The 26,462-nt window shown below is 51.1% G+C and overlaps 1 protein-coding gene across 3 annotated transcripts in view; it reads right to left on the bottom strand.

Moving 5' to 3' along the window:
* LOC147114178 (fibroblast growth factor 1-like) overlaps positions 1-26,462 on the bottom strand; it is an 89,088-nt gene that overhangs the window by 6,604 nt on the left and 56,022 nt on the right. For all 3 annotated transcript variants that reach the window (XM_085995824.1, XM_085995825.1, XM_085995823.1), the window contains 2 exons: positions 13,523-13,728; positions 5,021-5,124 (listed from right to left, as the gene is read on the bottom strand). In XM_085995824.1, coding sequence (XP_085851950.1) covers positions 5,021-5,124; positions 13,523-13,676 — 258 coding nt within the window. In that variant the 5' untranslated portion in view covers positions 13,677-13,728. The remainder of the gene's footprint in view (positions 1-5,020; positions 5,125-13,522; positions 13,729-26,462) is intronic.

Raw genomic sequence — 26,462 nt, 5'->3', positions numbered from 1 at the left:
ATTTACAAAGATGTTACCTCCCCTATACTTATCTCTTAGAGGGGAGTCAAGCTGTGGGATGTGATTTATGGCACGACAGGAAGGAGCAAGAGAAAGAATAGCAAGGAAGGAAAGCGAGAGAGGGAGGGACGAGGGAAGGAAGCTGTTATGGACAAACACGTCATTGTGCAGGGCCCTTTGTGATCAAAGAATCCTTTTATAGTACAGCACATGTCTGTGTTGCTACTGTGGTGAAATAGAAAGTAAAAAAAAGAAAGACTTGCATTTAGATAGCGCCTTTCACAACCTCAGGACATCCCAAAGTGCTTTTCAGCCAATGAAGTACTTTTTGAAGTGTAGTCACTGTTGTAAATGTGGGAAATGCAGCAGCCTGTTTGCGCACAGCAAGCTCCCACAAACAGCAATGACATAAACGACCAGCTAGATTGTTTTAGCGATGTTGGTTGAGAGATAAATATTGGCCAGGACAACTGGGAAAACTCCCCTGCTCTTCTGCGAAATAGTGCCATGGGATCTTTTACATCCACCTGAGAGGGCAGATGGTGCCATGGATTAGCGCCTCATCCGAAAGACTCCAGCTCCGTCAGTGCGGCACCCCCTCAATACTGTACTGGGAGTGTCAGCCTAGATTTAATGCTCATGTCTCTGGAGTGGGGCATAAACCCACGACCTTCTGACTCAGAGGCGAGCATGCTGCCCACTGAGCCATGGCTGACACCCAGACTGAAATGGGACTTTTAATCTGTCCCCTCTCCATGGCATTGATGGTCCGCAGTGTCAGGCATGCTCTGGAATCTTGCCTAGGTGGCCATTCTTCATTCTTCGCCAGAAAGGCAAGTTTATCCAATCAATAGGTGAACCATAGAGATTATGGCAATCACACATTTGATCCGCTGTGTTTTTTGATATCAGAAGGGGCAGTGATAGGGGTACTAGAATAGTCCTCAGTGACCCTGGGTTCGGGAGGGGAAGATCAACAGGGGTGACTGCTTCTGATTGCTATCCAGCAACACTCTGTTGGAAATCTGTCGTTAGTGATGACTGGATCAGGTTGAATACCATTTTCAAGACTCAAATGAAAAACAGTGGGTGAAGACTTTGCTGGGATACCCCTGATGGTCAAAGACTGCTGATCAAATACTGCTGATATTCACTGTCAAGAACCACACATGACGAGTTGTCACTTGGTTGAAATACTGAAGGACAGCCCACAGTCAATGAGCCAGTGCCTTAAGGAGAGGAGAGCAGCGTAGAAAATATTGGTGGAGAAAATTGCATGGAAAGAAAAACACAAGGCAGGAAGCCATCGCTATAAGCCTTGTGTAATGCCATTTTTACCTTGGCGTGCCGGTGACTAATGACATGAGTTCTGCTGCCATTGATGGTGCTCTCAAGTGTAAACGGTGCAGTTTCTGGAGATTTGTTGGCCCTGGAGGTTTGCTGTTTCCTGGGTCTCGCAAGCTGCCTATGGATTAACTGCCCCCTGTGCTGCATTGCTAATTGTACAGAGGCAGTTCCTATGTCTCTGCACTGGAGGTTTATGCACTGGCCCCCCAACGGATCTACAAAGAGCAATTGGGGAGCAGCACACAGAGATCGTCATACCTCCACCCATTACCCCTGTGCTCGCTGATCTACATTGGCTCCCGGTCCAGGCAACACCTCAATTTTAAAATTCTCATCCTTGTTTTCAAATCCTTCCATGGCCTCGCTCCTCCCCATCTCTGTAACCTTTGCCCGCCCTACAACCCTCCGAGATCTCTGCGCTCCTCCAATTCTGGCTTCTTGCGCATCCCCGATTTTAATCGCTCCGCCATTGGCGGCCGTGTCATCATCCGTTTAGGCCCTAAGCTCTGGAATTCCTAAACCTCTACGCCTCTGTATCTCGCTCTCTCCTCGTTTAAGACGCTCATTAAAACCTACCTCTGTCCTTATGAGCCTCGGTGTCAAATTATGTCTGATTACGCTTCTGTGAAACGCCTTGAGACGTTTTTACTACATTAAAGGCGCTATATAAATGCAAGTTGTTGTAGTTGTTGCAGCGCTGCTTTCCTGAGATCAGATCCCAAAGGCAAAAGGCTTTACCTGGAGCAATATAAATCAATAACCTGTCCTGCGAAGCTCCCAGGCGGTTTAGTGGCTCAAAGTTGTGTTACTGAACCATACAGATTGAAATGTCCCTGGTTCTGATCTTCGTTCCCTTGTAGATGACCCTGTTCCATTTTTACTGCTCCCAAAGTCTCGACTGTTCTTGTCATCAGAAGGAACTCTGTAAAGTTCATGGGGTATCAGATGACCTCAGCCAGGGTAGAGGTAGAGGGACAACAGTCAGCATCAGTGTCCTGAGGTTAGGGAAGGGGTACTGCCAGCCAGGGTTCTGCTGCTGATCACAATTCATCAGAGTCTCCCTGCTGGAAAGTATGTTTATAAACATCTAGGGCTGGATATTAGCTCAGATTTGGGAGGGAGCGGAGGGGCTGTTTTGAGGTCAGAAAACCCGAAAGAACGGATTTCCCTCAGGTTCTGCCAAATTTAACGGCAGGATGTGATTAACATTTTTCGTCTCCGTTTCCCAGCTCCAGCCAGCTAGATTGAGAGGCTGGCTGCCTGTCAGGCGGATATTCCTTCGGCACCAGGCCGCAGCCAGCGAGCAGAGAGGGCGGTGGGGGGGGAGAGGAGGTGGCGGTCGGAGGCCTCGGGGGGGGGGGGGGAGATCGGAAGGGTCGGTGTCAGGGGGAGAGTTGAAGGGCCTCAGCAGGGGGAGATCGGAATAGGTCGGGGTGGGGGGGCTGATCAGAAGGGCCAGAGGGTGGCGATCGGAAGAGTCGGGGGGCGGGTGGTGACATCGGAAGGGTTGGGGCTGGTAGGGGGGGAGATCGGGAGGGTCGTGGGGGGGGGGGGGGGGTGTCCGATCATGGGGTGTTAGTGAAGCAGGTAAACTCGATCCAGCAGGTAAGTGGGAAGTTACTTATCTTTTGGATCCAGCAGTACTCGCCTCCCTTTAGCCGACGGGTTTCCGGAGGCCCAGGAAACCCGACTGGCCAGGGTTAAATTTAAAATGGTGGTTAATTTTGAGGCACACAGCCTCATTATAATATTTATCTTGGCAACTCGCCTCCTTTGAGCGGGCTGGTTGCCCACCCCGCCTCCATTAAAACCGGAAGTGGGTGGGTTTCAGATTTTTTACATTTTTACATGCCACCCGACCCAAACGCACCCATTTTTGGGGGTTAAAATTCCCCTCTAGTGAGGTCAGACGCAGATTGTTTTGAAGAAAGACCCGCATCCAATAGATTACCTTGTCTGTTCTCTCCACAGATGATGCCAGACCTGCTGAGCGTTGCCAGCATTTTCTATTTCTGCTTCAGACAAATAGGATACCTCTAGAATAATAGAATCTCACACACTGAAGGAGGCCATTCGGCCCATCATGCTTGTGCTGGCTCTTTAAAAGAGCTGTTCCATTTAGTCCCACACCCCAGTCTTTTCTCCATAATCCTGTAAATTTATCCTCTTCAAGTACATGTCCAATTGCCTTTTGAAAGTTCCTATGGAATCCGATTCCGCCACTCTTTCAGGTAGTGCGTTCCAGATCTTAACTACCCTCTGTGTGAAGAAATAGAAACATAGAAACATAGAAACTAGAAGCAGGAGTAGGCCATTCGGCCCTTCGAGCCTGCTCCGCCATTCAACGAGATCATGGCTGATCATCCAAACCCTAGCACCCGGTCCCTACACCGACAGCCATCCCACCCAAGCCCTATCCCTGTAATTTCTCCTCATTTCTCATCTAGTTCTTTTGCCAATTATTTTAAATCCATGACCTCTGGTTACTGACCCACTTGCCAGATTAAATCGTTTCTCCCTACTTGCTGTATCAAAACCCCATATCATTTTGAATACCTCTATCAGGTCTCCCATTAACCGTCTCTGCTCTAAGGGGAACAATCCCAGCTTTTCCAATCTCTCCACATAACTGAGCTCCCTCATCCCTGGTAAACCTCCTCTGTACCCTCTCCAGGTTGAGCAGATTGGGCCTATATACATTGGAATTTAGAAGAATGAGCGGTGATTTTATTGAAATGTATAAGATACTGAGGGGACTCGACAAGGTAGATGCAGAGAGGATGTTTCCCCTCGTGGGGAAATCTAGAACTCGGGGGCACAGTTTCAGAATAAAGGGTCGCCCTTTTAGAACTGAGATGAGAAGGAATTTCTTCTCTCAGAGGGTCGTAAATCTGTGGAATTCTCTGCCCCAGAGAGCTGTGGAGGCTGGGTCATTAAATACATTTAAGGTGGAGATAGACAAATTTTTACAAGATATGGGAGTGAAGGGTTATGGGGAGCGGGCAGGGAAGTGGCTTTGAGCCCAAGATCAGCCATGATCTTATTGAATGGCGCAGCAGGCTCGAGGGGCCAAGTGGCCTATTCCTGCTCCTATTTCTTATGTTCTTATGTTTGACATCCTTCATAAAGTGTGGTGCCGAGAATTGTACAAAACACTCCAGCTGAGGCCTAACCAGTGATTTCTAAAGGTTAAGCATGACTTCCTTGTTTTTGTCTTCAATGCCCCTATTTACAAAGCCAAGTATACCATACGCTTTCTTACCCGCCTTATCAACTTGCCCTGCCGCCCTCACAGATTTGTGAATATGCACCCCCAGGTCCCTCTGCTCTTGCACCCCCGCAAAATAGTACTATTTAGATTATACGGCCTCTCCATGTTGTTTCTTCCAAAATGCATCACTTCAGTCTCCCTGAACTGAATAGCCTGCCAACACTCACTGTCTAGGTTAACACGTGCGGAACAACCACTTGGGTGAGGCAACAGAGGCGGCTGGCACCTGTAGATTCATACCCTAGCATGAACTTCAAGACAGGAAGGGGAAAAAAAATCCCAATTGAAAATCTATGGAGAAAGGATTTGATCAGGATTATCAGTACCATCCTAAATCTAGATGCATCGTGCAATATACATTCAAGTATGAAAATCCAATGAAATACGAGGGTCTCTGCTTACCGAGGCATGAAGCTGTCCCATTTCGCTCATTGCTAGGTAGCGCCCAGCTTCAATCCCTTGAATCGTCACCACTCCTCTACTTACAGCCTGCAGCTGGAGCTGAACTGAAGAAGAAGGATGAATTAGACGTGAGAAAAACTAGAGACACTTAAACACCCTGAGGGGTTCCGACGTTCTGAAACGTGCTCATGGTGCGCACGGGTATCTCTGCTGAGAGAAGGTCCCGTGTGGGAAAAGTTCCACGGGCGCCAACATTCCCTGCTCTGTGATGCAGCACGTTGACAGGGCAAAGCACTGAGCCGCTAGGTAGCCTCATCTTAACTCACAGTGAAACACACCATGGAGTCTTGTGTGCTTTTTGAGTTTAGTGCTGAAATGCTTATCCAGATTGAACAATGAGGATTTGTCCTACAGCTTTAGGAGATCAGCGCACTTGATGTGGCTGCTTTGATCTTTTCTGGCTCTTTCCTTTTTTTTGCTTCTGACTGACTGGTGGTGAGACTGATGTCGTGTTGCCACCCGGTTCTGTTTTGTTTCCTTCTCGTTTAACAAATATGAGAAAAGAATACAAGAATTCCTGGCAAAAATGCTGCAGCATAGAGTAAGATAACAGTAGATATGACGTGGGGAAGATGAGGCCCAAGATTATACGACTTACAAAGCAACTTACGACTTACCTAGAAGGGAATTAGGGGTTACGTGGAGCGGGCAGGAAATTGGACATGAGTCTAGGTTCGGAACGGTCATGGCCCTGTGGGTAGCGGAGCGGGCCCAGGGGCTGTGTAGCCTGGTCCTGCTCCTACTTCTTGTGTTCTAATTCTGTGTTAGATTTCAGGAGATGGTTCTATTCACAGGGATTAGTGGAGACCTCGGGAACAGGCTGCCAGCTAGGAGTCCTTCAAGAGTAAATTGGGCCTGTTCCTGGCTGGGGTGGAGATCACCTCTTACAGAAGGTAAGTACTGTAGGAAATACAGGGACAGAGTGATCTCCTGGACGAGTTTCGATCGCCTAGATGGGTCGGAGAGGAATTTCCCAGATTTTTTCTCCCAAATTGGCCATTGGGTTTTTTATCTGGTTTTTCGCCTCTCCCGGGTGGGATGGAGAGTGATAGAAGATTTGAGGTTAGGATCAGATCAGCCATGATCTTATTGAATGGTGGAGCAGGCTCGAGGGGCCGATTGGCCTACTCCTGCTCCTATTTCTTATGTTCTTATGTTTGATATACTTGCCATAGAGGGAGTGCAACAAAGGTTCACCAGACTGGTTCCTGGGATGGGGGGATTGTCCTATGAGGAGAGATTGAGTAGACTAGGCCTATATTCTCTAGAGTTTAGAAGAATGAGAGGTGATCTCATTGAAACATTTAAAATTCTTACAGGGCTTGACAGGGTAGATGCAGGGAGGATGTTTCCCCTGGCTGGGGTGTCTAGAACCAGGGGTCACAGTCTCAGAATAAGGGGTCGACCATTTAGGACTGAGATGAGGAGAATTTTCTTCACTCAGAGGGTGGTGAATCTTTGGAATTCTCTACCCCAGAGGGCTGTGGAGGCTCAGTCGTTCAAGAGAGAGATCAATAGATTTTTGAATATAAGGGAATCAAGGGATATGGGGATAGTGCAGGAAAGTGGAGTTGAGGTAGAAGATCAGCCATGATCTTATTGAATGGCGGAGCAGGCTCGAAAGGCCAAATGGCCTACTCCTGCTCCTATTTCTTATGTTCTTATGTTATGTTCTTACTTAAAAAGCAAAACAAAATTAACCTAATCTCAGACGTGGAGGGATAGTGCTCGAACACACTTGCACCATTATAGTCTATATGTGGGTGAGAGAGAGCGAGGCAGAGAGCGAAGATGAAGAAGAGAAAGAGAGGAGAGAGAAAGAGAACAAGTGAGCAAGAGATCTTCATTCTCTCAGCCTAGGCTGCATTTACACCAGATCTCGGGGTAACTCTAAAATATTCTAAAATGGAACATTATCCAGTCCCTCAAGGCCCCTCATCATGGATTCATCTAGTTGCCCACATCATGAAATGTCCCTGTTATTGTATCACCCCAACACCCTCCTCATTAGTTTGGCAACATTGCAGTCTTCCATCTCAGATCTTTTATCCCTGCTCTCCTGATAGAAAATGCATCACATGATACTAAACTATACGACCAAGCAGGTCCCAGGCTCCTGGTCCGTTCCACATTAGGTGAACTCAGTGGGGCAGCAGTAGGGACTCTACAATTTGCCTCAGCATCGTAGGGCTAGGAAGGGAAAAAAATGAACCTGCACTTCTGATCGACATCTAGACCTCGATATTAACCCCCTATGATGGGCGGTAGAGGCGGGGGGGGGGGGGGAGAGAGAATTAAAAGTGAAATGTGTGGTACGCGGCACCAACCCACTAGATATCGGGGCGTCTGAGTGTTCCACCGTGGAGAGCTGGGACACTTCATTAACATATTTAAAATGGGTTCCCACAGTGAGCCCAATTTGAAATTTACTTGACAGTGAAACGGAGGCGTGAGCTGCCAGCTCCCCGAGATAAGTGGCTGTTTCAGCACTCCCTGTGGGCCAACAGAAGCGGGTGTGCTTCCCCCAGGCCTCTTTGGACTCTCCCACCACCAATCGCCAGCCTCTCTCCCCCCACCCCGATCACAGCCTCTACCCCCCCATCACCAGCCTCTCTCCCCCCACCCTGATCACCAGTCTCTCTCCCCCCCACCCCGATCACCAGTCTCTCTCCTCCCCCCATCACCAGCCTCTCTCCCCCCCACCCCCCATCACTAGCCTCTCTCCCCCCGCCCCTGTTCACCAACCTCTCTCCCCCCACCCCCGATCACCAGTCTCTCTCCTCCCCCCATCACCAGCCTCTCTCCCCCCCCCGATCACCAGCCTCTCTCCCCCCGCACCTGTTCACCAACCTCTCCCCCCACCCCGATCACCAGCCTCTCTCCCCCCACCCCCGATCACCAGCCTCTCTCCCCCCCACCCTGATCACCAGCCTCTCTCCCCCCATCACCAGCCTCTCTCCCCCCACCCCGATCACCAGCCTCTCTCCCCCCCACCCTGATCACCAGCCTCTCTCCCCCCCCCATCACCAGCCTCTCTCCCCCCACCCCCGATCACCAGCCTCTCTCCCCCCCACCCTGATCACCAGCCTCTCTCCCCCCCCATCACCAGCCTCTCTCCCCCCACCCCGATCACCAGCCTCTCTCCCCCCGCCCCCGATCACCAGCCTCTCTCCCCCCCACCCCCAATCACCAGCCTCTCTCCCCCCCACCCCCGATCACCAGCCTCTCTCCCCCCGCCCCCGATCACCAGCCTCTCTCCCCCCCGATCACCAGCCTCTCTCCCCCCGCCCCCGATCACCAGCCTCTCTCCCCACCCCGATCACCAGCCTCTCCCCCCCGGATCACCAGCCTCTCTCCCCCCAGCCCCCGATCACCAGCCTCTCTCCCCCCCGATCACCAGCCTCTCTTCCCCCCCCCCCAGATCACCAGCCTCTCTCCCCCACCCCCGATCACCAGCCTCTCCCCCCACCCCGATCACCAGCCTCTCCCCCCCGGATCACCAGCCTCTCTCCCCCCCGCCCCCGATCACTAGCCTCTCTCCCCCCCGATCACCAGCCTCTCTCCCCCCCCGCCCCCGATCACCAGCCTCTCTCCCCCCCACCCCCGATCACCAGCCTCTCTCCCCCCGCCCCCGATCACCAGCCTCTCCCCCCCGGATCACCAGCCTCTCTCCCCCCCGCCCCCGATCACCAGCCTCTCTCCCCCCCGATCACCAGCCTCTCTCCCCCCCGGATCACCAGCCTCTCTCCCCCCCGCCCCCGATCACCAGCCTCTCTCCCCCCCGATCACCAGCCTCTCTCCCCCCCCCCAGATCACCAGCCTCTCTCCCCCCCGCCCCCGATCACCAGCCTCTCTCCCCCCCGATCACCAGCCTCTCTCCCCCACCCCCGATCACCAGCCTCTCCCCCCACCCCGATCACCAGCCTCTCTCCCCCCCGCCGCCGATCACCAGTCTCTCTCCCCCCCCCCCGGATCACCAGCCTCTCTCCCCCCCCACCCCCGATCACCAGCCTCTCTCCCCCCACCCCCGATCACCAGCCTCTCTCCCCCCAACCCCCGATCACCAGCCTCTCTCCCCCCCACCCCCGATCACCAGCCTCTCTCCCCCCACCCCCGATCACCAGCCTCTCTCTCCCCCGGTCACCAGCCTCTCTCCCCCCCCGCCCCCCCCCGATCACCAGCCTCTCTCCCCCCCGATCACCAGCCTCTCTTCCCCCCCACCCCCGATCACCAGCCTCTCTCCCCCCACCCCCGATCACCAGCCTCTCTCCCCCCCGGTCACCAGCCTCTCTCCCCCCACCCCAGATCACCAGCCTCTCTCCCCCACCCCCGATCACCAGCCTCTCCCCCCACCCCGATCACCAGCCTCTCTCCCCCCACCCCAGATCACCAGCCTCTCTCCCCCACCCCCGATCACCAGCCTCTCTCCCCCACCCCCGATCACCAGTCTCTCCCCCCCCCCAGATCACCAGCCTCTCTCCCCCACCCCCGATCACCAGCCTCTCTCCCCCCACCCCCGATCACCAGCCTCTCTCCCCCCCGGTCACCAGCCTCTCTCCCCCCACCCCAGATCACCAGCCTCTCTCCCCCACCCCCGATCACCAGCCTCTCCCCCCACCCCGATCACCAGCCTCTCTCCCCCCACCCCAGATCACCAGCCTCTCTCCCCCACCCCCGATCACCAGCCTCTCTCCCCCACCCCCGATCACCAGTCTCTCCCCCCCCCCCAGATCACCAGCCTCTCTCCCCCACCCCCGATCACCAGCCTCTCCCCCCACCCCGATCACCAGTCTCTCTCCCCCCCCCCATCACCAGCATCTCTCCCCCCCGATCACCAGTCTCTCCCCCCACCCCGATCACCAGCCTCTCTCCCCCCCGATCACCAGTCTCTCCCCCCACCCCGATCACCAGCCTCTCTCCCCCCGCACCAGATCACCAGCCTCTCCCCCCACCCCGATCACCAGTCTCTCTCCCCCACCCCCGATCACCAGTCTCTCCCCCCCCCAGATCACCAGCCTCTCTCCCCCACCCCCGATCACCAGCCTCTCCCCCCACCCCGATCACCAGTCTCTCTCCCCCCCGATCACCAGTCTCTCTCCCCCCCGATCACCAGTCTCTCCCCCCACCCCGATCACCAGCCTCTCCCCCCCGATCACCAGTCTCTCCCCCCACCCCGATCACCAGCCTCTCTCCCCCCGCACCAGATCACCAGCCTCTCTCCTCCCCCCATCACCAGCCTCTCTCCCCCCCACCCCCAATCACCAGCCTCTCTCCCCCCACCCCGATCACCAGTCTCTCTCCTCCCCCCATCGCCAGCCTCTCTCCCCCCACCCCATCACCAGTCTCTCTCCTCCCCCCATCGCCAGCCTCTCTCCCCCCCACCCCGATCACCAGCCTCTCTCCCCCCACCCCATCACCAGTCTCTCTCCCCCCCACCCCCCATCACCAGCCTCTCTCCCCCCACCCCATCACCAGTCTCTCTCCCCCCCACCCCCCATCACCAGCCTCTCTCCCCCCACCCCATCACCAGTCTCTCTCCCCCCCACCCCCCATCACCAGCCTCTCTCCTCCCCGATCACCAGCCTCTCTCCCCCCGCCCCCGATCACCAGCCTCTCCCCCCCACCCCCGATCACCAGCCTCTCTCCCCCCCACCCCGATCACCAGCCTCTCTCCCCCCACCCCATCACCAGTCTCTCTCCCCCCCACCCCCCATCACCAGCCTCTCTCCCCCCACCCCATCACCAGTCTCTCTCCCCCCACCCCCCATCACCAGCCTCTCTCCCCCCACCCCATCACCAGTCTCTCTCCCCCCCACCCCCCATCACCAGCCTCTCTCCCCCCCGATCACCAGCCTCTCTCCCCCCGCCCCGATCACCAGCCTCTCCCCCCCACCCCCGATCACCAGCCTCTCTCCCCCCCACCCCCGATCACCAGCCTCTCTCCCCCCACCCCCATCACCAGCCTCTCTCCCCCCACCCCATCACCAGTCTCTCTCCCCCCCACCCCCCCATCACCAGCCTCTCTCCCCCCCGATCACCAGCCTCTCTCCCCCCGCCCCCGATCACCAGCCTCTCTCCCCCCCACCCCCGATCACCAGCCTCTCTCCCCCCCACCCCCGATCACCAGCCTCTCTCCCCCCACCCCATCACCAGTCTCTCTCCTCCCCCCATCACCAGCCTCTCTCCTCCCCCCATCACCAGCCTCTCTCCCCCCCACCCCCGATCACCAGCCTCTCTCCCCCCACCCCGATCACCAGCCTCTCTCCCCCCCACCCCCGATCACCAGCCTCTGTCCCCCCCACCCCCGATCACCAGCCTCTCTCCCCCCACCCCGATCACCAGCCTCTCTCCCCCCACCCCATCACCAGTCTCTCTCCTCCCCCCATCACCTGCCTCTCTCCCCCCGCCCCGATCACCAGCCTCTCTCCCCCCCACTCCCGATCACCAGCCTCTCTCCCCCCACTCCCGATCACCAGCCTCTCCCCCCACTCCCGATCACCAGCCTCTCTCCCCCCACCCCGATCACCAGCCTCTCTCCCCCCCACCCCCGATCACCAGCCTCTCTCCCCCCCACCCCCGATCACCAGCCTCTCTCCCCCCCACCCCCGATCACCAGCCTCTCTCCCCCCGCCCCGATCACCAGCCTCTCTCCCCCCCCCGATCACCAGCCTCTCTCCCCCCCACCCCCGATCACCAGCCTCTCTCCCCCCCGATCACCAGCCTCTCTCCCCCCCACCCCCGATCACCAGCCTCTCTCCCCCCACCCCGATCACCAGCCTCTCTCCCCCCCACCCCCGATCACCAGCCTCTCTCCCCCCCGATCACCAGCCTCTCTCCCCCCCACCCCCGATCACCAGCCTCTCTCCCCCCACCCCGATCACCAGCCTCTCTCCCCCCACCCCCGATCACCAGCCTCTCTCCCCCCACCCCATCACCAGCCTCTCTCCCCCCACCCCATCACCAGTCTCTCTCCTCCCATCACCAGCCTCTCTCCCCCCCACCCCCGATCACCAGCCTCTCTCCCCCCCACCCCCGATCACCAGCCTCTCTCCCCCGCACCCCCGATCACCAGCCTCTCTCCCCCCCACCCCCGATCACCAGCCTCTCTCCCCCCACCCCATCACCAGCCTCTCTCCCCCCGCCCCGATCACCAGCCTCTCTCCCCCCCACTCCCGATCACCAGCCTCTCTCCCCCCGCCCCGATCACCAGCCTCTCTCCCCCCCACTCCCGATCACCAGCCTCTCTCCCCCCACTCCCGATCACCAGCCTCTCTCCCCCCACTCCCGATCACCAGCCTCTCTCCCCCCCACCTCGATCACCAGCCTCTCTCCCCCCACCCCATCACCAGCCTCTCTCCCCCCGCCCCCGATCACCAGCCTCTCTCCCCCCCACTCCCGATCACCAGCCTCTCTCCCCCCCGATCACCAGCCTCTCTCCCCCCCACCCCCGATCACCAGCCTCTCTCCCCCCACCCCGATCACCAGCCTCTCTCCCCCCCACCCCCGATCACCAGCCTCTCTCCCCCCCGATCACCAGTCTCTCACCCCCCCGATCACCAGCCTCTCTTCCCCCCCCCCCCAGATCACCAGCCTCTCTCCCCCACCCCCGATCACCAGCCTCTCCCCCCACCCCGATCACCAGCCTCTCCCCCCCGGATCACCAGCCTCTCTCTCCCCCCACCCCCGATCACCAGCCTCTCTTCCCCCCCGCCTCTGCCCCATTGCCGGGGACTGTCTCCAAGGCCGCGGTCTCCTGGTGCCAGTGTTGCCGCCCGCCGGTCGGCTGCTGGGCGGGAGACGGAGCTAGAAGATGTTAATGAAGCCCTGCCATTAAGATTGGCAGGACCTCCGCTTCCTCGGACTTGCCGGGTTCTTTGGCCGTTTCCCCCGCACCCTTCCCTTAAATAGCAGGGCCCTAGTGTTCGAAAATACACGTGAAGACAGGATTGGGATTGACAGTGATGCAACCCGTGCTCAAATAGCCCACCGAGACTCATATATGAAAAATTGCCACTTGGAAGCAGTACTGGGTGGGTGTGGCCTTGGGAGAGGAAAACAGAAATAAAAAATAATATGAAACTGTTCGAACTTAAACCTTTACCCTTGCGGACTTGATTAACACACACTTTTTCCAAAGGTAAAGTGCAGTAACACGCAGCAACTATCAGTGACACTGTGAGAACTTTGTTTCACCCTGCTGTAGAGTTTAAATTTTTTTAAATAGATCAAATGTTTATGCAGAAAAGCCAACATGGCATCACCCTTTTAAGATTTCCTGCCCCCCCCCCCCCGAAACTTTGCTGGAATCCTTGTTCTTCGAGCTGCTCAGAGTCCTGAGTGAATTGAACTGGGACGTATCAAAACAGTTGCCAAGCAACACAAGTCCAAACACACACATACTTAAACAATGCAGTGCGCATGATGACCAAAAAGAATTCTCACTGTATATGTCGCTGCGGTCTCTCGTCCCCTCCACTTGTCCGTCAGGCAGAATTCGAATAAAATGCCCTCCATTTTCACAGTACAACAGCTTTGGGTCTTTGTAGCTCGCCAGAAAGTGATTTAAGGAATTGGACAAGTTTGATAAACTTGTCATAGTTCCAACATTCACGTTGCCTCCAGCCTAGTGTTCATATAGCTCTTCGCTCCTGCAATAAATCAACCGGTATGTAACAAGCCATACACTCCAATGAATGCCAGTTTAGGAAACAAAAATATCAGTGATGCAAAGACACAAGGGATTAGAAGCCCACGTCACAAGTATATTTATATATTTTCTAGGTTTGTTTTCACCCCAAGTTTTGTTCCCCTCCTCTCCCACAAGCTCTGATATCTTCCCCATATGAGCCCAGACTACGAGTATTGTCAAGTTACTCAGTAGCAAAAGGCATCGCAGTCAAATCCGATCCTGTTGTCACCTGACACACACCCAAAAGCACAAACATGCACAAGCACATGTGCACAAGCACACAAACACAAGCAGACGCAAACTTTCTAGCAGACGTCGGGGATCAGGGATGAGAAATGTGGTTGATTTTTCCACAAGCTTAACTATCCACTCCCTCCACCAGCGGTGCACTGTGGCTGCAGTGTGTCCTATCTACAGGATGCACTGCAGCAACTCGCCCTGGCCTCCCAAACCCGCGACCTCCACCACCTAGAAGGGCAAAGGCAGCAGGTGCAATGGGAACACCATTACTTTCAAATTCCCCTGCGTGCCACACACTATCCCGACTTGGACAAATATCGCCGCCAATCCTTCATCGTCGCTGAGTCAAAATCCTGGAACTCCCTCCCTAGCAGCACTGTGGGAGTACCTTCACCGCACGGACTGCAGTGGTTCAAGAAGGCGGCTCACCACCACCTTCTCAAGGGCAATTAGGGGCGGGCAATGAATATCGGTCTTGCCAGCGATGTACAGAACCAGAAAACGAATAATAAAAAAAAAGTTTACCCTAAAATCCTGTTTGGGGTAGAATGGGAGTGAGATAAACTGGTATTATATGCAGGTGTGAGTTGCGTGTGCAAGGAGATAACAGCTTCAGTCTTTCTCTATCAAACCAGACTTACTTTAATGTCATGACATTGTTTAAAATAAAACAACCAGCCACTTACTGAGCAGACAGTCTGTCGGAAGTGAAATGAACCAGACGCTGGGATTCGCAGCGACAATGAGTGGCCCTTGTTTTAGCAGACTGGTGCCCTTTCACACAATCCTGACTATAAGCAACGAGAATTACTTACAAGAGCAGGGGAGCTCTCCTGGCCAATATATATCCCTCAACCAACATCACTAAAACAGATTATGTGATCGTTGATCACATTGCTGTGACCTTGCTGTGCACAAATTGGTTGCCGCGTTTCCTACATTACAACAGTGACTGCACTTCATAAAGTACTTCATTGGCTGTAAAGTGCTTTGGGACGTCCTGAGGTCATCAAAGGAGCTGTATAAATGCAAGTCTTTCTTTTTATAAAATAAGAAATAAACAAACTCCATTTACACTAAACAATTTTTAAAATATGGGAACGGGAAACCTGCACGAATTGTTTAGCTCGTTTACTGTTATGGAACCGTTAAATTCTGTTCAGTAAGAAAGAAAGACTTGCATTTATATAGAGCCTTTCACAACCACCATCGTCCCAAAGCGCTTTACAGCCAATGAAGTACTTTTTGAAGTGTAGCCACTGTTGTAATGTAGGAAATGCGGCAGCTAATTTGTGCACAGCAAGCTCCCACAAACAGCAATGCAATAATGACCAGACCATCTGTTTTAGTGATGTTGGTTGAGGGATAAACATTGGCCAGGACACCGGGGATAACTCCCCTGCTCTTCTTCAAAATAGTGCTGTGGGATCTTTTACATCCACCTGAGAGGGCAGACGGGGCCTCGGTTTAACGTCTCATCCGAAAGACGCCACCTTCGACAGTGCAGCACTCCCTCAGCACTGCACTGGAGTGTCAGCCCCGATTTTTGTGCTCAAGTCTCTGCAGCAGAACTTGAACCCATAACCTTCTGGACTCAGAGGCGAGGGTGCTACCAATTGAGCCACAGCTGACACGGTATCTTAAATGTGTATCAGACATTGGTCGCGCTGCTCCTGATCCACCATTACGCGCGCTGCAGCATATTCTAATCATTTTTCCAGCAAATTGTGGTGTGAATTCACCACTGGAGGATCGGGGAGCTCAACGGTCTAACTTGCAGTGTCTGACGCCAATATCGCCATTGCAGCGATTTTCCTGGGTCCTTATGAATCCCATGGCTATGGGAGGAACTTTTTTCTATTACTATGAGCCTCTTTATGCAGTTGCCATATGGCAATTGCTAGAGATCCACATTGTGATTGATACAATCTAGTCATGATATGCTTTGAATGAGAGCTGGGTTTGGAGGGATATGCTGCCGCCATCAAGTTACAATGCTGTTTTGTGGTGGAATTTACAAAATCTCTTAGAGACTGAATACAAACCACATTGTTTCTCTATAGCGACAGGAAGTAGCAGAGAGCACATTGATAAACGACCGAGATAACAGCCCCCAGCTGGATGCTCCTAAAATGGCTCGACAGTATGAAGGTGAAGTACATATTAGGACATGTCTGGAGTGAGTTATAAGCAATGGGCTGCTCTCGGACCGGGCAAGAGCTGAAAGGAACACACAGTGCTCAAATGTGTTTCATTGAGGTTTATAACAAACGCACACAGCATCTCACCAGTTATAGGAGTTTTGAGGAGCTCTTGCATAACCACCTTAAAGTTCGCACAATTCCGATTTTAGAAATGTTCTCTGGGCTGCCATCCAACATTGTGCCAAAATAAAGCGGCCTAAAATGATGCCGTCTTTAGTCCAATTTGCTAAATACCGGTTCAATCTCATGTCTGCGCTGCATTAACAGATCCCTGCTGGGGCAGTGTTCGGGATGCTTCAGTTGGCCTCAGCAGCACCAGATTAGAGAGCGGTCAATCAGCCAGAGATTCCCCCCTCCTGATCGAAGTCTAGGGATCTCGGCTGGAAGTCCGTGTGCGTGGATCTCGACGTGGGACAGGGTCAGGCTTAGTTAGGATGCCACTTCCCTGGTTAAATTACCCTCAGGCACTTATTGCCAAGGCTCACAGCTACCTAACAGCTTCTGGGGCAATGTACTGGGGGAGGGGATATTGATGGAACTATATTCTAATCAGGTACCAACAACTTCAGGAGAGGAAGGGAGAGGAGAAAATAGTTGAGAAAATAAACTGACCAATACCTGAAGTTGGTCCAATCCAAAATACTTCTTTAGATGCCCCTGTACCTTTAAATAAATTAGTCTATGGCTGCAAGGAACAAACAGAAAACATTTTCCTAGCCGCGCCATGAGATGTGGATGTGCAGAGCACTATTTTCTAGTCCATTTTTATACACGTGTCTATGAATGGAGCCACAACACCAGACCAGCTAAACTTCTAATTAGCTTTACAAAATAAACCTTTAAAAATGTCACCAGGTGGCTCATTGGGGAGTGGGAGCAGGTGAAGGGGCAAAATTCCAAAGGATTAACAGGGATGTCCAATTCCTAACAGTGCAGTGGTGAGATATCCATAACAGCCCTTTAAAAAAAGTTGGTCATCCCTTTAATGGCTAAATGAGTTCATTTCATGTGCCATTGAGCTGTATTGAGCAGGAAGGTTCAATCGCCAATCTCTGAGTTAGCTGATCAACAGAGGCAGGGATTGGCTTTCGTGTCCCTGGTTGAGGAAAAAGAAAGACTTGCATTTATAGCGCCTTTCACAATCTTAGGACATGCCAAAGCGCTTTACAACCAATAAAGTACTTTTGAAGTGTAGCCATTGTCATAATGTAAGAAACGTGGCAGCCAATTTGCGCACAGCAAGCTCCCACAAACAGCAATGTGATAATGACCAGATTATCTATTTTAGTGATGTTGGTTGAGGGACAAATATCAACCAGGATTCCAGTGCTGTTCTTTGAAATAATGCCACAGGATCTATTACATCCAACTGAGAGGGAAGACGGGGCCTCGGTTTAACATCTCATCCAAAAGACAGCACCTCCGACAGTGCAGCACTCCCTCAATACTGCACTGAAGCGTCAGCCTAGAATTTTGTGCTCAAGTCTCTGGAGTGGGGCTTAGAACCTAACAACCTTAGACTCCAGAGGCGAGGGTGCTACCCACTGAGCCACGGATTACACCATGAAAGGAGAGGAAGAATGTTCCTCTGGAGATAGCAATGCCAGGAGTGGGAAGCTATAGTTCTTGAGGAGGGACTTAAGATACTGGGGCTAAGGAAGTTTCTTAAATTATGCAGGGTTTTGATAGGATGACTCGGGGGTGGGGGGGGGGGGAATCAACTACTTCGCCTAGTTGTGGAATCAGTGACAAGGGGGCCAAACAATTTAGAATTGTAACTGAGAGAGTAAGGACAGGGGTTAGGAGAAACTTCTTTACTCAGTGTTGTTAGAGTATGAAATATTTTGCGACAGGCAGAAGTTGAGGCAGAGGCCATTCCATTTTTAAAGGAAAATTGGATAAATATTTGAGGCAGGGGAAGTTACAGGGCTATAGCGAGAGAGAGTGTAGGGTAATGGGATTACTCTGAGAAAGAGCTGGCACGGACGCAATGGACTGTATGGTCTCCTATGCTATAAACGTCTACATTTCTATGATAACCTCTTGCGATCAGACAGCCAACACGGTCAGGGCTCACAATCAAGAATGATAACTAAGGTGAGGTACTGGAGGGGTCTCAGTGTGGAACCTTATCCCAAAAAACAGCCCATCAGGGCAGAAAATAGTATACTTGCTAGTGTTGTTTTGTGTGTGTGTGTGTGTGTGCGTGTGCAATTGTGGAGCGAAGGAGCTGCTGATTTCTCGTAGTCTGATAGTCTAGTAGCGTGCGTACATAACAAGGGCTCTATCTTATTATAAAGCTTTTTGGAGTCAGCAGTACTGGATTCTAATTAACTGCAGCACAGGCAGAGACAGAGACCACAGTAGCCAGTAATAAAACCTTTATTAGCTGAGTTAATGTAAACTAGCCAAAAAAGACTTGAATTTATATAGTACCTTATCAGTTTGTAACATCACTGCCTCAAAGCACTTCATACTATGAATTACTTTTGGAGCATACTGACTTGTCATCCTCCGTGTAGTGTCAAACCCTAGAGGCTGCCTCCTTCAGGGAGTTTAACATTGATCCCCTCCAGAGTCAGGTCAGGAACTAACACCAGTAATCACTTCAAAGTGATACAAATGTGGCAGTCTAACTGCACCCTTAACGTGTCTGTTGCCTCATTCTAGTTTCCTGTACAAGTATTAGTTCCTTTACTACAGCATATCTTTCTTTTTGCCACTTTTCTTCCCTTTTAAACATAGGGAAGACCGAAGCAATTGTCTTTGGCCCCCGCCACAAACTCCGTTCCCTAGGCACCGATTCCAACCCCTCCCTGGTTACTGTCTTAGGCTGAACCAGACTGTTCAGAACCTTGGCGTCCTATTTGACCCTGAGCTGAGTTCCTGAACCCATATTTTTTTTAATTTGTTTATGGGTTCTGGGCGTCGCTGACAAGGCCAGCATTTAGAGTCATATAGAGTTAGACAGCACAGAAAGAGGCCCTTCGGCCGCGCCGGCCATCAAGCCCTGTCTATTCTAATCCCATTTTCCAGCACTTGGTCCATAGCCTTGTATACTATGGCGTTTCAAGTGCTCATCTAAATGCTTCTTGAATGTTGAGGGTTCCTGCCTCTACCACCCTTTCAGGCACTGAGTTCCAGATTCCAACCACCCTCTGGGTGAAATGGGTGAAAAAGTTTTTCCTCAAATCCCCTCTAAACCTCCTGACCCTTACCTTGAAACTATGCCCCCATTAATTGCCCATCCCTAGTTGCCCTTGAGAATGTGGTGGTGAGCTGCCTTCTTGAACCGCTGCAGTCCGTGTGGTGAACGTACTCCCACAGTGCTGTTAGGTAGGGAGTTCCAGGATTTTGACTAAGACTGCCTACTTCCACCTCTGTAATATCGCTCATCTTCACCCCTGCCTCAGCCCATCTGCTGCTGAAACCCTCATCCATGCTTTTGTTACCTCCAGAGTTGACTATTCCAGCTCTCCTGGCCAGCCTCCCTTCTTCCACCCTCCATAAATTGGAGCTCATCCCAAACTCTGCTGCCTGTATCCTAACTCGCACCAAGTCCCATTGACCCACCCTTGGTGCTCGCTGACCTACATTGGCTTCTGGTCCACCAGCACCTTGAATTTAACATTTTCATGCTTGTTTTCAAATTCCTCCATGGCCTCGCCTCTCCCTATCTCTGTAACCTCCTCCAGCCCTACAATCCCCAAAGATCTCTGCGCTCCTCCAATTCTGGTCTCTTGTGCAGCCTTGACTTTCTTTGCCCCACCTTTGGCACCTACCTTCAGCTGTTAAGGCTCTAAGCTCTGGAATTCCCTCCCCAAACCTCTTTAACCAAGCGTTTGGTCACCTCTCCTTTGGCTTGGCATCAATATTTGTGTGATTGCGCTCCTGCGAAGCACCTTGGGATGTTTTACTATGTTAAAGGTGCTACATAAATGTAAGTTTTTACCATGGATATGTCACAATAAGCCATCCCCACATGTATTCTTTCACCAGGGGAGTTCCCTGGCCAAGCAGGAGCCCCGGCCAATTTTTCCCTCCCCTCGCCAAGTGATGGTAAAGGTAATTGTAACTCCTCTCCCGCTGCCCCATCTGAGATCAGCCAACTCAGTTTAGATTGAGGATTAGAACCTGGCACCTTCCTGGTTTGCAGGCCTTAGCAACTCACTAGCTAAACTCAATGAGCCATCTGGGGAAACCAAACCACACTTCTAATTTAGTTCTTGTTGCTGTGGTTGTGGAGGAGAGGCTTTCGGAGCAAGAGAGACCACTTATTATATCTCCTGTTTACAGTCCCTGATCTGTATGAAGAGGTGAAGGCCTAGAAATTCGGTAGGCTTAGCGCAGCTTTTGAGGCGCTAGAGGGCCTAGCGCCGGAGTTATGGCCAGTTTGGAAATTGAGTGGGTCCCTAAATCGGCGTTAGGCCGTTAGCGCTGTGCCGGCACCGATGACGTCATCGGTGTGCGCAGCGTCCCGGTTGCCATGGTAACCCGCCCGAACTCCGAAATTGACTTGCGGCCGCCTCGCCCGTGGCAGCCGCAAGCAACGTTCTGGCAGAGGTGCCTTACTGGACTTTGCGCCGGCGCATTAAAGGCCCCGCGGCGGCCGGCCGCTTTCCCGCCGGCCGCCTGGCCGCAGCTCCCTCCCCGGACTTCTCCTCCCCCCCCCCCCGGGACAGATGCAAGCCCGGCACTTGTCCGAGGTGCCGGGCTCATTTTTACAATGATTTTCGCGGGCCGCGGCCGGGTGCAGGCAGCTCCTCCTTAAGGGAAGGAGGCCTGCACTTCCCGAACCTGCCGCACCGCAGCGGGCGCCGCAGCGCCGGAATAGCGCCGCAATTCAGCGCGTAGCGCCAGTTTTCAGGCGCAAACAGCTTTCAACAGCGCCGGCAGCCGTTTGGGCGCAGAACTAGTGAATTTTTGGCCCGCCCAGCGCGACTTAGCTCCGGCACTAACTTCCGGCGCTAAAGCCGTCGCTGCGCCAAAACCCAATTTCTAGGCCGAAATCTCTTGCTATGTTGAACAGTTCCCTTAATAAAGCTCTCAAGCGCCCCCTTCTGGAAATCAACCAAAGAGCAGCTTAAACTACATCTAATGAAACATTTACATGCAGGGCATATCCCACCCTCCCCAACCAGCATCGAAAGAAAGTAAAAGAAAGACTTGCATTTATATAGCACCTTTCATGACCACCGGGCGTCCCAAAGCGCTTTACAGCCAATGTACTTTTGAAGTGAAGTCACTGTTGTAATGTAGGAAATGTGGTAATTTGCACACAGCAAGCTCCCACAAACAGCAATGTGATAACAACCAAATAATCTGTTCTCTTTTGTTATGTTGATTGAGGGATAAATATTGGCCAGGACACCGGGGATAACGCCCCTGCTCTTCTTCAAAACAATGCCATGGGATCTATTACATCCACCTGAGAGAGCAGACGGCATCTGAAAGACGGCACCTCCGACAGTACTGCACTGAAGCGTCAGCCTAGATTTCTGTGCTCAAGTGGGACTTGAATCCACAGTCTTCTGACTCAGAGGTGAGAGTGTGCTACTGACTGAGCCACAGCTGGCACTCGGAGAAGGGCATAAAAAACATGAGGGAAACATTATAAAAATAAAATCAGTAGAAAAATAGTATTAGAGCTGGATTGCTTTATATATCAGAAACTTAAGAAAGTTAACATGTATTATTTCAAGCTAGCAGGGGCCAGCAGAATATACTTTAACTGACTGAGTATTCATTTCAGCAAGGTTTAAACTCCTCTTCACATTTCATTGGAGCCTCAAGAGCACACAGCAGATTCCTGACAGTACTATTTGTCATGAAATATGAAGTTCTTTCTCAAGTAGACTCTGGATGCGACTATCTTCAAATGAAATGAAATAGCAGGACGATAGTAAATAGATTGGAACTCGCTAGTTAGGTAAATTGAATTGTCACGGCTTTAGAGGAATTCAACTTACCAATCGTCCTGCTACTGTCTTGGCCCCATCGTTAGCGATGAACAGCTTGTCACTTTTTGGAAATTTATGTAATTCGTAAATGGGCCCCTTTGAGAAAACAAACCAGGGCTTTCAAACACAAAATAGCTCTTTCTCCCCAGAGCTGACTGCGCATTCCTCATCCCATTTTACCGTGGAGCCCTTGTCATTGTTAAATTAACTCCCTCAGTACAAATTTCCCTCAGGGATCTCGTTCCAGTTAAAATAATGCTCGTTGAAAATTTTAATCATTTTTGATGAATTACCCCCTCAGATTTAAAAAAAAATTCGAATCAAGTAATTGTACTAAGAAAATTGATCATGTTTTTAAAAACAATTATGCAGTTGGATTTCGTAAAGGAATATCTCAGGCTATCAGAAATACCTAGCTAAGAAGAAAAAAACTAGTCTGTCCATCCTGACACATTTTGGTATCCTCCCAGCAGAGAGAGGAGGTGCAACGACTAATGGATTCCGGAGCAAATGGAGCAGGAGAGGGAATTTCTTTACAAAGATGTTTCTTCCTTTTCAATAGCTCTGGCTGTAAAGGGTTAAATGGCAGACGCAACAAAATAAACAACTTAATGAGAAGAAAGTTACATCTGCTTGTCCAACGATAAGGAGACCGATGTGAAGTTTCCAAACACGAGCAGGCTTTATCATTCACAACCAGAAGCTCAGAGCAAAGGGAAAACAATTACTGGTGTCAGATTCTGTTCTGGCCAAGAAACATTTGGATAACCATTAGCAATACAAAAATACCTTCAAAAATGAACATGTTTTGTAATTGTTAGTGTGGCTCAGTTGGCATCACTTTGACCTCTGAGTCAGAAGCTTGTCCCCATTCTGTAGACTTGGGACTACGCAATCCTAAACTGACACTGCAGTGTCGCACTGAGGGAGTGCTGCATTGTTGGAGGTGCCTTCCTTCAGTTGAGACTTCAAACTGAGGACCTGTTTGGGTGGATGTTAGAGATCCCATGGCATTATCTGAAGAAGAGCAAAGGGTTTCCTTGCTCTCCTAGCTAGCATTCCTCCTTCAACTAACGCTACTGGAACACTTGTCATTCATCTTAGTTTTATTTTTGGGGGGTATTTCTGTGCGCATAATGGCCGTCAACATTTGCTTACATAACAGCACGTAGTGGATTTCATAGTAATTCATATGAAGCCATTGAGACATTTCTGAGAGATGTGATAAGATGCACATCTTTGCTGAATAGAAATGAGGCGCCCATATTAAAGGAAAAAAGTTGCAGGGCTATGGGGAAAGAGCAGGGGAGTGCGACTGATTGGATAGCCCATTCGAAGAGCCGGCACAAGCCTCCTTCTGTGCGGTAAGATTTGATGATTCTATAGTTGCAGAATGATTCAGACAGTTTTAAATACTGCAGTTTTGAAAGAAAGAAAGACATGCATTTATATAGCACCTTTCATGAGCACCGGACGTCCCAAAGCGCTTTACAGCCAATGAAGTACTTTTTAAAGTGTAGTCATTGTTGTAATGTAGGAAATATAGTTTTGGAATAATAATGAACAGAAAATGCAAGTAAATCCCATCAATACCCATCTTAATTCCTCTTAGCATAAAGGAAATATACTGTGTGAGGTGGTCCGAATCAATTTGCCCTCATTTTAAATACAGAATAGGGTGCAATATTTCAAAAACGTTACATGACTATTGAACACCTTTTTTTCTTGTCAGTTTACTCCTGTTTCTTCCCCCCACCCGCCCCCGCCCCCACCTCTCCTGAAGGTGTTGACATCCTGCTGGGATATGATTCAAAGGGCGCTGGTTGCCCTTTGGTACCTTACACAATCGGCCATTTTATGAGCCTTGACAGTATTGGCTGGCTGTTTGAATAGGGGAGGCATCACCTGATTCTGTCCTAATCTGACATCCACACAAACACATACGCTGCCAGTGTGTAGTAATCAGGAGTGAGAACCCAGGATGCATTTTTCCCACCTCAACCTATGGAATACAATGGCCAATTTTAACACCTCAAAGTTGAGAGCGATATGGCTCAGTTACCCACTGGATAAACTCGCTTGAGGCATTAGGGGAGCTCAGCAGACAATTTTGAAACAAACATTAACTTAGTTTCTTCCTGTTTTTCATCTGGTGAAGGGACTCATGTGGTCCCGAAAGTTCAAATAATTGATAAACATTTGGCTGGACTAGTAAGAGGTTTTATATACAGTTCTTAGCACGTTTTCTTACACATTTTTGGACCAATGTCACAAACCGCTTGTTTTTCAACATTCCTGAGCAAGTTAATTAAAAGGGGTGTTGTCACCATATTAGGGAGTTTTCAGTCAGGGAAATCTCTTTGAATTCTACCATTTAGACTAGAATAGTTCACACAGTAACACACTGAGATTTCTGTATTTTTCTTTCAGTTTTTTACTCAAGGCGAATTAAAAAAACAATTGTAGTAGAAATCGAGATGGTGATTCGATAGCAGGACCACACCAATCACATTGTTGCATATTGTCCACATGGACAAACCTGGAGTGCCTCTTTAAATAAAAAGTCAATACCCCTCTCACTGCTCAAGTCAAAATAACCCAAGCTCATCCTGCAGAGAAGTCCTCACTTCTGTCCTTCACCCTCTGTGGTCCCATAAGGGCCCCGCTAATCCAGCCTTTCATCTACAGCTGTTGTTAATTCAGTTCAACAGCCCACGTATAACAGGAATGAATAGAAAGAGTCCACAGAGAAAATGGATCGGGATTTGCCATTTGTGTTTTACTGCTGTAGAGAGAAGGGGACAAATTCACACATGTTCCAAACAGGCTGCCTACTGGGATTCAAACACTTTATACCCTACAAGAGACTCGGAAATCATTCTCTGCCCAGAATATTTCAACCATTTAATAGCCATTATCAGTTGGTTTTTTTTACTATCAGACACAGTTTCTTATTAATCGCACGACAACTATAGAACAACTTTGAACTGTGTACTTTGCCTTGTTTGCCAGTATTCTGGAAACATCCAAAACAGGAAGCAATCAAGAAAGATTATAAGGGAGGGGCAAAAGAGTCAAACACATTGGGAGTAAATTTAGCTGGAAGCACCCTGCTGTTTTCCACATTAAATTTTTATTATTAGAATCATTGGGCTACAAATTCAGGGGCTTAATGCCACCCGTTACTGACAAAAAGTTGCGTAAAGCGGGCGGCCGCTGCTCTTTCGCCAACTGGTGGCGGGACCCATGGCATCCTCCATTTTGCCAGGCCCAGCAGCGCTGCCGGTAAGATCCATCGCCCTTCAAATTGAAATAAGGGAGAGATGATGTACACGGTGACTTAACGTCACCGCGGTGAACTTGGAGCTTTGCGCTGAGTTCTAATTTCGCCATGAAAACCCAGCGTGCAGCAGACTGACAGAGGCGCTGTCAGCACCTCTTAAAGGGACACACACATCTTTCAGGTAAGTTTGCATTTAAACTTTTGGACTAGGTTTTTTTTTTATTTCATTGAAGTCGTGGCTTGCTGCAATACATGTTAAAAGTTTTTAAAGTATATAGGGAGTGCTGCTGGATGCTTGCAAGGCCTCAGATGGTAAAGGAAGGCCTCCAAGAAGACAGAAAATGCTGGAAATACTCAGCAGGTCAGGCAACATCCATGGAGAAAGAGACAGAGTTCATGTCTCAGGTCAAGATGCTGCCTGACCTGCTGAGTATTTCCAGCATTTTATGCTGTCATTTCAGGTTTACAGCATCTGCTCGCAGAGGGCAGAGGAGGACGCAGAAGAGGTGGAAACAGAAAAGGAAGAAGCTGAAGAGGAGGAAGCAGAAGAGGAGGAAACAGAAGAGGAGGAAGCAGATGGAAGGATGCGGCCCAGACAGCCCCTTTCTGGCTGGGATATCCGGGACGGAATCATCTGCCTGCGGTAGCAGTGACTACAATCCCAATTCCCCTTTCAACATTTGTCCCACACCTTACCTTCCCTCTGTTACTGACCATCACAGCGTCCTCTTGGCCACGATGCTGAAATAAAAGCCACCACAAAGCAAACTTTCCAATCCAACTTTATACATCTATCCATCCAATATGATATCAAGAAATCAATTCATCACCTTTATGCATTCTCTTAGTGACTGTCTTGTGTGTGCCTTTGCCTATCCTACTGATGTCACACAGTGCTACCCCAGTGGTGCAGCATGGCTGGTGGAAGGCTGCTGACTTTCAGTGGGGGACACTGCAGATGGCCTTGCTGGTCAACCTTGAGGAGCTGGTGGCTGGAAGTGTCAAA

This window comes from Somniosus microcephalus, chromosome 8 (assembly GCF_052327205.1).
Source record: "Somniosus microcephalus isolate GS21.2 chromosome 8, FLI_Smic_1.0, whole genome shotgun sequence".
Taxonomy (NCBI): domain Eukaryota; kingdom Metazoa; phylum Chordata; class Chondrichthyes; order Squaliformes; family Somniosidae; genus Somniosus; species Somniosus microcephalus.
The sequence above is the reverse complement of the archived record's forward strand: the minus strand, read 5'-3'. Positions and strand labels throughout refer to the sequence as shown.